This window comes from Neopsephotus bourkii, unplaced genomic scaffold (assembly GCF_033783945.1).
Source record: "Neopsephotus bourkii isolate Nb327-2 ecotype Australia unplaced genomic scaffold, CSIRO-AGI_Nbou_v1 NB_940, whole genome shotgun sequence".
Taxonomy (NCBI): domain Eukaryota; kingdom Metazoa; phylum Chordata; class Aves; order Psittaciformes; family Psittacidae; genus Neopsephotus; species Neopsephotus bourkii.
The window spans coordinates 616,301-631,205 of NW_026901434.1; the positions used below are offsets into that span (position 1 = coordinate 616,301).

At 37.3% G+C, this 14,905-nt stretch overlaps 1 protein-coding gene across 6 annotated transcripts in view; it reads left to right on the forward strand.

The window, feature by feature from the left end:
• Window positions 1-14,905, forward strand: part of KATNIP (katanin interacting protein) — a 60,234-nt gene that overhangs the window by 8,516 nt on the left and 36,813 nt on the right. For 3 of the 6 annotated variants that reach the window (XM_061358207.1, XM_061358205.1, XM_061358203.1), the window contains exons 5-12: window positions 653-787; window positions 2,818-3,079; window positions 4,176-4,328; window positions 6,395-6,558; window positions 8,579-8,691; window positions 9,142-9,244; window positions 9,655-9,861; window positions 13,673-13,813. In XM_061358207.1, coding sequence (XP_061214191.1) covers window positions 653-787; window positions 2,818-3,079; window positions 4,176-4,328; window positions 6,395-6,558; window positions 8,579-8,691; window positions 9,142-9,244; window positions 9,655-9,861; window positions 13,673-13,813 — 1,278 coding nt within the window. The remainder of the gene's footprint in view (window positions 1-652; window positions 788-2,817; window positions 3,080-4,175; window positions 4,329-6,394; window positions 6,559-8,578; window positions 8,692-9,141; window positions 9,245-9,654; window positions 9,862-13,672; window positions 13,814-14,905) is intronic. The other 3 variants (XM_061358204.1, XM_061358202.1, XM_061358206.1) reach the window with 3 other exon arrangements.

Consider the following 14,905-nt stretch of genomic DNA (forward strand, 5'->3'; position numbering starts at 1 on the left):
GGTGGTAATTCCTTCTCACCTTCTCAGCCTATCTTTCTTAAAGAGCCTGTGCCTGTATTCATCTGTCACAACACTTCAGCCTTGTAAGCTATCCCACTGTATCTCTGTGATCCCAATGAGGTCATACCCTGTAACTGGATACAAGCATCTGACTCCTCCTGTTCCCTGTGTTCTTCATCAGTGTAGATGCATTTCAGGGAGACAGCCAAGCACGCTGATTCCCCAGAAGAGGCATGAGAGCTTTTGCCATAAGGTTGTTCCACCAGCACTTCTTTACATGCCTGTGCTTGAAGTGATTCCACCGCAGCTGCTCTGTTGATTGCTGTGTCCCTAGTCCTATCAGTTTTTCACTTACTTGTTGAGGTGAGGGGGTGAACTCCGATGGGCACTCACTTTGGTGCGAAATGCATGATGTTTGCTGGGCCTGACCCACTCTGAGGATAGCAGCAGCAGGTGGGGCATCTGACTAGTGCAGTTAAGCCATAACACAGGAACCCAAAGGTGAGCTCAGGGAGGACAGAAACCTTCTATGGAGCAGAGGGGAAAAGCATCATTTGATCCAGGTATTGTTATGTAAAATGTGATGATTATTCTTTTTGTACTGCTGGTAGCACAAAAGATGTCTAATTTCTTTGAATGCTGCTTTTAACAGAAAACTGTGGAGATTAAAACAGAAAAAGGGATGAAACTCTGCATTAAACCTCCTCTTGAGTACTCTGAGGATTTTGAACCTTATGAAAGCTTGAATGTGGAGACAAATGGTGATGATCCTCTCCCTTACTCCCAGGTACAATTGGCAGTTGCCTTCTATTGTTCATGGTAGTGTCAATTGAAATGTGAATGGTCCTCCATATCGGTCTTGACTAGAGCATTGAAACCCTGCATATAGAGTTTCTTTCACACGATGATTTTGCATTAATGAGATGTGACATAAGTAAAAAATTAAAAAACAAAGTAAAATTACTTTGAAAATCTAACCTCAGTTAGCAATACTGTATAACATCTTAAGTCTCATTTTAAAGAGGTAGAATATTGTCTCTGTTGGCTACAACCAAGGTATCTCATGCAAGAAGACTTTTCCAGTTCACTTAATGGTTATACACCATAATGAATGTCACTCTTGGCTGTCAGGTTAGAGAAAGCTTAAACAGCAAGTTTTTTTTGGCTTTAGGTTAGTTTTTGAATAATGTGCTAAAATTGTGGTGTGTCATTGTTTTACCTAACAGAAGTCAGAGTGAAGTTTTAAAAATACTATAGTCAGTACAGTTGCTTTCCATCAAGAGTTGTTCTTGTATCGACTCCGTGGTTTGATAGTTCAATCTTCCATTGGAGTACTAATTGTAGTTTGTTCCAGCACACTTCACAAACCTCCTCCTTTTCCCAAAAAAGGAATAAATGAACAAAAACTTATGACTGTTTCTCTGACTAACCAATTAATGACATCAATAAAACTTTTCTGGGTAATGGAGTAACATCTGTGTATGAAACTGTCTATACATCTTACCACTGACATCAAACTTCCCAAGCATTTTTTCGTAGTCTGCCTTTTCTATATTGCTTTTGAGCTGAGGATTTCTTTTTCTTCCTCTACAAACCAGTAAGTTGTTTACAGTGATTGATGTTTCTAATCATTTATTTGTGGGTAGTAAGCTAAAAATTTTAACCCAACCCCCCACTTTTCTTTGTATCCCAAATGGAAATATTTGGGTTTTCCTGAAGCTGTAATTGATTTCTTCTTGTTACAACGCACATTATGAGGTTTCAGACTAAAGGAAAGCCTGTGGAATTCCTTCTCAAACAGCTAGAAATATTAGTCTTGACTATCATAAGGATATGCTCAATATCAAGCCTCAGGTTGTTTATAGACCCTCTTTTGAATTTAAGTTTGCCTGCTCTCTGTAATATGTTTCTGTCAACATGGATTTCCTAACAAGGGTAATCTGTAGCAGAAGAGTAGCTCGAAGCTTTCATTGCAAACTGCACACGCACTGTCACAGTTCATTTGTAAGCTTCAGGTTTTCATCTTACTCATACAGTTTGCTTACCTATACTCATCTCAAAACTTTAATGCCAGCAAAGTAGGGAAAAAAGTATTGAAGACATGCAAGGTCTTTTCCTTTTGCATTCATAAAAGCACAAGGCTCTCCATCACCATCAATGCTGTTTGTGGCATATGCTGAGAGACGCAGGACAGTTTTTTCCATGGTAAATTTCAGAATAGATTCTTTTTTTCCGAAAATCCTGTTAGTGTTTCCACTTAAAAAAATCTGCAAACTGTAAGCTTAATCCATTAGACCACAACTCTTTTCTACTCTTTTTTGAAGTACAAATATGTACAAGACAGGATTATTATCATCTATACATTTGCTTATAAAGAAGTTGCTATTACATTAGCTTTGCAGTCTTGTGAAGGCATTTGGAATATCTAGGTTGCAGCTAGTCTTCAGATAGCAATCCACAAGAGACAGTAATCTAACTGTGTGATACTGGAAAAGTGCATGCCTCTGCCCTCTCCAATACTTATTTCCTGTTTGTAACTTATTCTCCAGAATTGGTTTTGCACATGAAAATTCCTTGGCCTGCAGAATTTTCCTGCAAACATTCTGATGAGAAGGAATAAAGGTGTTGTAGGATTTTTCTTTACAAGTTCTCATCAGAGGAGTGAGGACATGCCAGAGAAATGTGAATATTTTTAGCAGCATCATGGCTTTGAGGTCATGAGATTTTCTTTCTCCAAAGGGAGGAAGGGCTTCTGCATTTGTTTATTTTACAGTGCATGTTTGAGTTTTACTGACAAATCTGTTTGAATTGTACCAGGAATCAAGAAGAAGTTTGCAACTCAGTGTAGAAGAGAAAAGCATGGAAGAAGACTCTCTTAGTGACGAATATGACTCTGTTGAAGAAGATGTGTTTTCAGAACTGTCTTCCACTGAGGAAACAGTTACAAGCTTTGGAGGTCTTCAGCTACACAGCAGTAAATCACTGCAGAAAGAAGCTTCTGAACATTGGAATGCTGGGGGATGTTCTGGCCTTGATTCTGGCACCGTTACTGTCTTGGGGTTTAGCCAGGATCAAAGTAGTAAGTCTGTGTATTATACACTACCACAGTACTATAATAATAATTATTTGAAAGTATTACTTTTAAGAGAATTGCTGCTGATTAGTCATCAATGGCTACTTGATACTCTCATGAACCTGTTTTAATCTTCTGATTTGGGAGACTCGCATCCTCTTCCTAGTAGAATAAGATTTTTTTTGCAAAGAAAAAAATGTAGCCCACTTCATACTCTGATAGCATGTGCTATTGATCCCTCATGAGAGATGTAGTGATTTGAGAAAGCAAATTAATCTGGCTATCAGCCACTTCCTTTTGTCAGGTTTTCTCCTTTGAAGATCTCAAATGTGCAAACTCCAAACCAGTCCCTAGGTCTCAAAAATTGTTTAAAAAACCCCTCAGCTTGTTAAAGGTAGAACGTTCAGGCAGAAACCAGACCTTGACCTGCATTCAGTATTTCTCAGACTTCCACCCCCCCCACGTTTCGGGTACATTCATGCATTTTGGTTTGGGGTTTGGGGTGCTGTATTTTTTTCCTTATCCACAGTTAATTGCTTAACTTAAGAGGAGCAATCTTTAAACACATTGAGAAAAGGAGTGTTTCTCTCAGTATCACAGAGGTGAGTGGAGTATGAATGTGGAGAGGAGGCAGAAGAAGGGATAGGAACAAGGGATGGAGCAGCAGTGAGAAGAACATCTTTGGGAGAGTGATTATTTTTTTTTTCCCAAAGAGATTTCAAAGCTGTGATGCAGATGAACTACACCAGGCAACCCTCCCCTGCCTTGAAACTTCTAAATAAGACAACATTTTAGTCTTTATTTAAGACTTTTTACTTTTGCTTTTCTTAACAGTAATGTAGGTAAATACCTCATACAGATGAGAGATATTTGTAACTTATAACAATATAGTTTATTTTGTTTCACTAAGTCTGTTCAAGCCTTGCCTGTGTACTTCTATAGCAATGGAACAGTATCAATGAGAGAGAGGCAGGATGGAGGTTATCACTTTATGCAAATGTAACTAAATAGGCAACATGTTAGCAGTTAAGATCCAGTAAGTTTTCCCTGGCTGACTGCTCCTAAATATCTCTGAAGTTGATTTTCCTGTTCCTTATTGTAGAAGTGAAGCCAGGACGAGTTCTCTCAGCAAAAAGAAAAGATGATGCTGAAATGTACATTCCTGTCAGACCAGTCGTGGTGAAAAACAAAATAATGCGGCCATTCTCTGCTGATTTCTTCCACCAGGGAAAAAGACATGAGAAGAACTGTTCTAGTAAGAAATAAGAATATATAATGTCAATCAGGAGAGTTTTTGTGCATTTTTGCCCTCTGGCTCAGATGTAATTTGAGCATGCATCTGTTGTTATGTCATTTTTCTTAGCTGTTGTAATCTTTTTTTAATGTGTTTTTTTGTTGTTGTTTTTACCACCTGGAGTGTTTTATCTCAAGTAAAATTGTGAGAAAGACCACAGCCTATATGCTTTTGTCTTCTGTTGCATGTTTGCTACCTTCCTTCTCTTCTTTCACACCACAGGAATTTTTCCTCTCCCTTTCAGTCTTTGTGCTTGCTCTGGGTTTCCCACTTCCCTTATGGAGATCTGTTCCCTATGGTATTAACAGAAATGTGGCTTCTCAAAATCAGCAATTGATGCTTTGGAAGATTCTAACATAATGCATTTATAGCAGTAAAGGCCTAGTTTTAATGACACAGCAAAATTAGCTCTGTTGCTGCTTGGGACTGTACTTGAATTGCACCTTGAACACTGCAGGTCAGTCTGCAGTGCTGGGTAGGTGAGCTGGTATCTAGTACCATACTGGAAAATGTTTCTCCTGGACTGGCACACATCATTTTGAAAGCACTGTTGCTTATTCTATAAATCTGCTGCTAAGGTGTGGTCTTTACTTGGGCTAAAAAAAAAAATAAAAAATCAAACCCCAAAACCTCACAAATCTAGGGCCTGAAATCATGGCTGCAGTTCTTATTTCAGCACAGTCCTTAATTGAACAATTCTGATGAACTTGATTTTTGAAAGGTGTGAGATAAAGTTTTCAGACTTACCATACTCTGTGGTTACAATAGTTCTTTTCAAAGAATCATAATGCAGATGTGTCCCAAGAAAGCAGTAAAACTAATGGCTTTGAAAAGTCAAAATATTAGTTTCTTAATTGGCAGAAAACGAAATTGAGGAAAAGCAGCTAATTCTTTTTGGCTTCAGAATAAATCTCTGTGGTTTGAGACCCTCACCCACCATCTGTCTGAGCAGATGCTTGCTTTGACCACTTTCCAAAGATGTGCGTAGCATTTTCTCATTCTAATAGTGCTTGTTAGAAACATTTCTGTCCAACCAGCACTTTAAATCCTTAAATTAATTCCATTTCAGGGGGATTGGTATAAAAAAGTAAAAAGGACTGTATTTTGTCCTTGTATTTTCAGAGATGACTAATACTTGGTAAGAGTTTTTATGAGCATGGATGACATATGGCCTAAAGAGTGTGAATGCATGCAAGTCTCTATTCAGTTTTAATTCCTGTCTTTCCAAGGTAGTCTTCATGTTACTAGCATCCACTGCTGTTTTACTCTCCTGCTTAGTAAATCTCACTGCAGCATTATGAGCATGCTTGCTTGTCAGCCTGTTCTTCAATATTTTCACTTGATCTAAATGACTGTGTAGATTCTGTCCCTTTTCTTCCCTTGACTTTTGAAGTCCTTGAATATAACCACTGTGATACTCTTTTAGTCCAGTCTTGGATCCTCTATTGTTAAATTTTATTTCCTGTCTTTTAAATCTGTTTATAGGCTGTGACGTTTCTATTTCTCCATGATTGCTTGGAAGATTGGGATGCGTATGGGCATTTTCATGGCTACTTAAGTAATAAGGTCATTTGTCTTGCCTTGCAAGTAGCAACTCCTGACTCCCCTTGTTTTGCTAGAAGACTTTCTGGATTCCTCCAAAATAGCTGAATACCCTGGTTACATTGAAAAATTCTGATGTGCTGAAGTTACATATACTTTTTTTTCAATGGACCTTTACAAGGCATTTCCATTAAATACCGGAACAGAGCAAGTTCAAAACATTCTTAAAGCATAAAAATTATGTTTTTCATTTGCCAGTTTGTCTGCTCTTAAGATACTGTTCCAGCTGTTGTCTAAAGTATCTCTGACCTGGAATCTTAATATAAAAACAAATTGGAGCAATTCAGCCTTGCTTGAGATGGTTACAGACAGCTAGCAAAGCCCTGTGTCAGTAGCTGAACTGGATGTTTCAAATGTATGCTGTTTTAATGATCCATACTTGTGTTTCCAGACAAATGAATATTCCTTCCTTCTTTTGGTGGCAGGACCCTTAAGTCGACCAGAAATCCCACTTTCTGCAACTCGAAAGAGTGTGTGTGAGAAGGATCCTGATCTCTTGGTTTCAGCTGTGATTAAAGCAATGCAAATTGAAAATGAAGTCTTGCAGAGGGATCTGCAAGGGCAGATGTTTTCCACAAGCCCTCAGAAGGTATGGCAAAATATAGAGGAGAGCTGTTTGATCAAGTAGCAAACCCCATAAATTACAATCTCTTACAATTAAGATTGTGTATGAATGAATGGTGATGCCTCTTCAGTGTAATTGAATTTGTATTATTCTTCCATAGGGTGGTTTTCTTTAATCTGCTCCCTCAGGTTAGTATCTCACAACTCTCTCTTGATTTCAGGGATCACTGAGCAACAGATAGACCAGTCACATGATATGTTTGTACAGTGAAATGCACAGCTGCATGCATGCCTGGTTGGGCCATTTTCGTTCTGGAAGCTTCTGAAACAAAATAATACGTGATTTCCATACCAATAAATCCGGTCTTCCTACTGGACTCATTAATATGGGCACTGTTCCCTGTTAATAAATACTCTGCTTTTGGAGCAGAGCTGTCATGTACACTGTTGGCTCCTAGTGAGGAGGGGATAGTATGGGTTTTCTGCACCAGTGCATGTATATCTCTTATCTCCAACAACCACATTTAAAAATAATTAAAAACTTGTCTTATAAACAAGGAAATCAACAAAAATCCATCCCCTTCTTATTCAGGTAAGACCATTATTCCTCGTTAATTTAAAGAATAAGGAGGCTTGTATTGACAATCTTAGCTAAACTTTGAGCATAACAAATAATTCAGTTCTAACAGTAAAAGAAAGTACATAAATTTAAGCATAAACCAAGATTTACAAAACTGTCTGTTAAGGACAGTGCTCATGGATTCAAAGTCTGTTTCCAGTTTGGTGTTTAGAAGACTGATTTTAATAGGAAGGAAAAGAGATATGCCTAGGCGCTCATGGAGTTCTTCATTTGAATTCTGAGAGTTTCCAAGATAGGTGACTACTTTAGCCTAAGCTGATGCTCCCTGAAATTGTGAGTTAGTGCCATGGTGAATATATATCCGCTGTCATTGCTGAGCCAACATTAGGTTGCTGGGGAGTTTTGGTTAGGAGCAAAGGTGAAAATGTTCTTTTACTATAGGTAAGTACATCTGATTTCACCATCTAGGTCAACTTTACAATCTTATTTCTCTTGGTTTTTAGATATTATAGCTTTGTGATCAAGACAACAAATATTATTGAATATTCTCACATAATGCATCTTCCTGCTAATTTTAATACTGTTGTGCTTAAATGAGAAATAGTGAAATGACACTTAAAATAGTTGTAATTTTACCCTGGTACTTGAGGTGGAGTTTCAAAAACAAACTGTGAGTTCTTAGTCTTAAAGCTGACCTAAATGATCTTCCAAAAGTAATTTAATTTTGCTTACCCAATTGTGGAACTTGGCCTTTGGTATTTAAATGTATAACAATGCAGAATTTTTAATACTAAAAAACTAATGAACTTCTAAGCATTTTAAAGTTCCCTTACTCTTCAAAAATCATAGAAATGGAAGTGACCTGAGAGCAGAAGGACTGCTGTTCCTCTCTGACTAGTTGTTGACTGTGCTGTGTATTCTGTCTCTGACGGAAGCTACTAGCAACTTTTTAGGAAAAATAACAAAGGAAGGAGGGTACAGACTTGGGTATGGGCAGAAAGAGCCCAGAGCATTGTCAGTCTGCAGAACTTTTCCTCTGTTTCCTCTTAAATAGTCACTGATAGTTCTATATTTAAAAATTAAGTCAGAATTTTATTCTTATTATTCTAATAAAACTGAGCTTTTGGAGGTTTGAAAGTCTTTATGATCCTATTTTGGAGAAGGAAAGAGTTCAGGCAGAGACACATATATACTATTCAATGTTTATATATTGAATAGTCATCAGAGAATGCTTTTATGTTACTTTTCTTCCAAACAAAGATCAAGCTCCAAATTCAAGTCTTTCATGTCAAATCAAGACCAAGTCTGTTAAATGTGCTTTAATGAAGTATAGTTACAAATTAGCTAAGGTTAGCTGAAACCATAGCTGGGCCCAAACTCTTATTTATTCCAGAGATGCAGATTTATACTCACTGATATGTAGAGAACAGTGTGGATGAAACATGTTCATCTTTTTCTTACTTAGAAGAAGTTTTCTGTTTCATCTGTTGTTTGTACAACGAATGAACCTGCAGAAAAAAGCCAGACAAGGACTGACGTCAAAGAAGCTGTTGAGAGAATTTGTTCTTCTGGAACCAGGTATATATATATTTCTTTTAAGGCTAGCTTCCTGTTTTGAAGAGATGTTTTTCAGTATACCACCAGGTGTAGTGTAGTACGTCTTCATCTGATAATCTTTAGATACCTGAGACATCATGCAAATGGTATCAAATTAGGGAGAAAATTCCAGCCTTGGGCCAGTCTCTGTGGATAAGGGAACTGCCAGCATCTTTGTCTGTTTGTTTTTATACTACCTATGTGTTACTTTCTCAGCCTGCCTCAGAACCAGCTGAGAACTGGGGCCCACTCTTTTAACCAAATTATCTAGGGTGGGACACCGCAATAGTTGTCATTCAGTGTAGGGGTATGTGGGATTGTTCCCTGGGGAGAGTGAGCTTGTCTTGTCATCTCTTCACCTTTGAACCAACTAAACTGTTTCTTAAAAACACAAGAATTATGAGAAAGTAACACAGACTATGTATGTTTTAGACAACAGAAGAAACATCCAGAGGTCCTTCAAGAGCCTGAGCACAATTCTGCCTGTGACAATGATGTATTCCTGTCTGATGACAAATCCATATTGAGAGAGAAGGTTTGTGTATATGCGTACTGTAAATGATGCTTCCCGGTATTACTGAAATATTGGAATGATTCAATCAAGAGATTGAATGATCTGTATTCTGCCACTTCTGCCCCAAGTCAACTAATAAACCTATGGCAGTGTAAGAGAAGAGAATTTATCACTGTTCCTTTGTTCATCAAAATGACAAAAGAATCAGGCTTCCTAAGAGGATGATAGTTCTTTTCTCTTAGCCTGCCATAGATTTATTAATTGAGGTGGGGCAAAACTGGTGGAACCTGGATTGAATATCATCCAGATGGCCTTGAGTTTGCAAGCTTTTTTTTCTGATTCATCAGTATTGTAGTTTTAACAGTCTTTATTTTGTTGCACATTTTATTGTTTTGTCACTTATGTTTATACCATATTTCATTTTGTCCCAGATGGCAACCGGTATGGAAGTACAAGATGCTATTTATGTGACTATGGAACTTCTTTCTAACTGGGGAAATCCTGTAAACGTGGGCCTAAGCAAGGTGGAATTCTTTGATTTATACAATGAAAAGATGTTTGTGTCTCCTCATGATGTGGACATTCGGAATGCTGACAACCCAGGGGATTTGTGCTGCTTGGTCAATAAGAACTTAAATGTAAGACAGCTTGGTCCTGGATGTGAAAATTTCTCATTATAATATTTCCTTAATATCACAAAGTTTTTTTAGAAACATGGTTGCTTTTTTAACCTGACTTGCATAACAACTGTCTGATAATTAAAAAAACCCACAAATATTGCTCATTATTAACAAATCCTGCTTTCCTTACCCAGATGTTGGCATTCAGGTATAATTTTGGTTTAGAACAGAATTTGGTTAATTTGCTTGACTTGCTTAACTGAGCAACTGAAGGAGACAGCTTTAACTGTCTCCTTATATATCAACTCTGGTATTATCTTGGATAAAAGAACACATTCAGTTTTTTAAGCACTTTAATGTAATCATAATATGTGTAGAACAAGATCACAAACATTTAAGGATGTGGAATTTCACATTTTTACATTATGTCTGCTGATAAACTTAAGTAATTCTTGTGATCTGAAGGTATAGAAACTTCACTGCTAACTTTTTCCAGATGTTTAATATAAGTAAACACACGAAGGAAACTTATTTTTTCCTGTCTCCTTGTTAGCCTTTTACCTAGGGAAAGAATCATTGAAGAATAAGAATTGAGTAGTTTTGAACAAGAGATTAAGAAAAATACATCACGTAGTAAAAGTATTTCGTGGCTCTTCTGTGAGATTATAAGATGAGGGAACATGAGCAGCTTACATGCTAAAAACTATGGGCAAAAGACAGTAACTGATATGAAATTCTGGTATTACTGAAGAGATCAGCAAATATCCATAGTGCTTAATACAGCCGTTATTTCATTTGTGCTGCACATTCACTGTGTGTCCTGTGTCTCCATGGACCTTGGCAGTTAGGATTAGTATGATTTTAGCAGATAAGGATACTCAATGACTTAGACTATTAAAAAATATAAATTCTAACTCATTTCATGCTAGTGATACTTTCCTGCTTGCAGGGTGAATGAGAATGGAAAGAGGGCAAAAATGAATTCTTGTGAATTTTAGTTGAAACTTAGTATCATTTCCACACAAATATTTATACTTCAAACATCTTTCTTACTGTCTCCTGAAAAATCTTAGTCACAAATATACATTCTTCTTTATAGGTGGTGCTCCCTGGTAGATGACACTCAGTAGTCATAGTAGTAACTCTCAGACTTTAGATAATTGTAAATTATGTAGTAATAGATTCATTAAGTCATTATAAACCTGTTATTCTCAGCATATCTCATATATTCATATGTACCATTATTCTTAAGCAATGAGGTTTTATATTTCAATGATTTATATATTCCTTTGATTTCTGACACTGTACTCTCTTTTGATGCTGGAAAGGTACTGTGTCAGAGAAGATGCAATCTGGAGAGGGAATATGGTCTTAGAATGTGGTTATGTGGTAATTGAGCTGCAGATGCCTTCAGCAGTCAAAGCAGGATTTCCAGTTTGTGTACATTTTAGATTATATATGAAAGCTTTTGGGTGCATTAGAAAAACCAACAAATTAATTAACCTGTACTTTGTGATATGCTGTAACAGAAAAAAGTGCCGCACAGGCCATCAAGTGCTCTCAGTGAAGGAAATAATGCTTAATAAGACGTAGATTAGGTATTTCATTGTAATTGTTTTCCGTAAGCCTTTTTGATTCTTACATTCATGTACAGCTCTTGTAACCCTTAGCATAACAAGGACAGATAACTGTAATTCTAGAAATACCTAACAATACATTTCTTACAATGGTGAACACTCAGACCCACATCATTTCTCTTCACAGTGCTTGGGCCTGCCTTTTCCTTCCATCGTGTACACCTTCAGTGTACACCTTCAGTACACAGGCAGTGTCTTGGGCCATTCTCACACAAAATCTAAGACCAGTGGTTCCCACCCTCACTTTTTTTTCCCTTGATCCTGTTCAAAATGTAATTCCTACCCCTGACATACTGGGTTCACCCTGAGGGTTCCAAGAACTTTTGGTCTAGATTTTTCAGTGTTAGCTGCAGAGACAGTAACTTCAGACTCAAGTACATCATGTGAAGGCAAAGACATCACCATCACTCTTAGTGATAAAAGGTGAGAGTCCTCCACGGTCTTGAGTCTGAGCATGGATTCATCATTCTTCAGTTTTTGGTGTCAGATCTTTGACAGGCTGACAGAGACTGTAACACCTGTGAGTTTATGTATCCTCAGTCCTAGGCAGTTACTCCCACTATGATAAACAAAATAATCTCTACAGCTGCCTCTAACTCAAGATACTTGGCCTGGCTCTGATACGCATTCTATTGTTTGGAAGATCATGTGCAACTTTATGGATAAATTAGTGAGAAGCATAGACAGGTCTCTCCAGGGTCTGTTTTGCTGCTGAATGTGGCACTATCACAGTACATACCAGAACCTGTTATTTCTCATGCATCAGGTCCTGACTTGAGAAGTCTGGAGATGGATCCCTCATCAGATGTTATCTGCTGGTGGGAAATGGTTTTTTAATCATTCTTGTACATTTTATGACTTCAGTGACATGATCTAGCTTTGAAGTTGTTCCTGGAATTGGGTTTACACTGATTTGAGGACTGTCCTTCATTTCTTTGATGTTTAAAGGCTCATTTCTGGTTTTATATAGAAAGGATTAAACCTATCTGGCAATCTTATGGCTGTTTATGCCTAAAACTGATATTCATAACAACACAGTTTCCCAAAATCTTTGAGAGGCTTTTGAGGCAGAGACTTCATGAACCATAAGAATTTGGAACACAAAGATCATCACTCTGAGAAGTGGATCTGTTCATGATATCTTTGAAGAGACTGGCAGAGCTCTGCCCTTACTATCATTAGGCACATGTTGAAGTACTCAGTAGAAAAGTTTTGTAGTTGCTGCCTTCAGGAAAAAATGGAAGTCTCACTTCAAAGTGAAAAGATACAGAAAAATAATGACTTTGTGTACCTACTTTGTGACCATATATACTATGAAGCCTTGAAAATAGAAAGGAAGCTAATTTATCTGCTAATTTCAAACCACTGAATGTCATCTGCATATATATTTACTTTTTGCCCTCATTCATCTCTGTTTTGGGGTAACATTTGATATCAAGTATACTAATACTCAACATTTTGATTCTGAAACTCTTTACTTCTTGTTTCTTTCTGAGATGCCATGTATCCTTTTCTCCAATTTCTGAATAGGTGGAGATAGCATTTCTGAACAATGTCCACAATTAGGCATTCTTTGGTACTTTAAAATGTGGTGTTTGTCAGTTATTTGTAAATTCATATTGCAAGTTTCTGTAATAGCATAGAAAATTTAAAGTGTAGAGTCCTATATAAAGCTCTAAGGCATAGATCTGTGAATGAAATCAGTTGTCTGCAAAGTCTGATTAAAAGAGAGGCATCGAAATAAAATTCTGTAAGATTCCCCTCTATAGAGGGCAAAAGAGAAGCATAAGCACTTTAAGAAATTGTAAAATGATTATACAGTGTGCATTGTGCTCAGTGATCCCCTCTGTTGCCTGCAAAGCTGATTAATTTGATTAAAATAAACTGCTCTGACCCTGCAGTTACAAAGCATGGCAGGCGGCCTGTCATCTGTGAGTGTGCAGATGTCTTACTGGGACAGCAAGCAGCTGACCTTTATCTAATTGTCAGGTTGTTGTGAGCTGTCTTACAGTCAGGAGAGTCGGATTTACTGTTTGGAAATGAGGTTAAGATTTTGCTCTTAATGTAGTAGATTTTGTTAAATGGTTACTCTTCTAATCTGTATGTATTTTTCTGTGGGGTGGTGAGTTAATTAAAATATCCTGCTTTAGGAGGAAGAGTATTAGTGACAGTCTGTTTGTACGTGCCTTTAGATCACGAAGGAAAGCTTCCTTTGGATGTGCCCTTTCTATCCACCCGTCCAACTTTACTTTGTGATCCGCAATCTCACCCGGTCACATGACTTCGGTATATCCAAGATCAAGATCTGGAATTACAACACAACAACTCCCAGTGTAAGTAGCCTCTTCTCAGCTCCTCCATATGTACGCTCTGCCTTGTCTAGGGAAGTCGGTTTGATCTTCTTTCCAAATGAATGGAATAAATGTGGATACTGTTTTCTCTAATAAAACAGAGAGCTAGATGTTCATATCTACTGTGAAATTTGCTTTTGTCTTGACTGTAAGTGGTAGCAGTGTGTTAACATTTTCATAGGCACAGTGAGCATTTGCTTTCAAAATTATTAAAGATCTCTAAAGACCTAATAAAAGACTTCTATGTTCTGTCACTTAATTCTTTATTAAGGCAGGTGCATATTCATGTTCAGGACTTTCATTTGTTTTATAACAATATGTTGTGGTTTAACATCCATGAATGTGTATTTTCTGATGTATGTAAGTATAAATAGGCTGACTATTGCTTGATTTCAATTTTATCACTTTAGTTAGAATCATAGAATGGTTTGGGTTGGAAGGGACCTTAAAGATCATCTAGTTCCAACCCCTCCTGCCGTTGCCAGGGACAACTAAAAAGTATGCTACCTGTGTGTTCATAATGAAACAGGTAATCTACTGTTGCAATAGAGCCATCTCATGGCAGATGGTCTCTTGTTTGTGTGTTTGAATGTCACTGTGAAAATTATTCTTGTTTGTACACTGCAATGTTAAGAAAAAATCCCAGGTACTGGATCAAAGAGGATTTGCTGTCCTGGATTATAAATAAGAAGCTTTATTGCTCTGGTTTTGCTCTCATCCCTGTTCTTATGTAAGCACATACGGTAATTTATACATACGAAAACGGTCATGGAAGGGACAGCTTGAACAAGTTTACTATTACATGATTTATATTTGTTTCCTGGAATTTTAATAACTTTCTCTATTAAAATGTGGGCTACAGAATGTTCTGCCATTATTAGAGAGTGTGAAAGGGACTACTGGCTTTGGAGGTAATAGTATGATTTGTTACCAAACCTATTGAATACAATGCAGGAAACATACATAAATGTTTTTCTGTGTTTAAAGGCACTGTTTTTTAAATAAACTGCTATAAGGCAAGCTGTACAATCCCTTAGGGGTATAATCCCATGGATTTTGGTGGCAGTGCAGCAA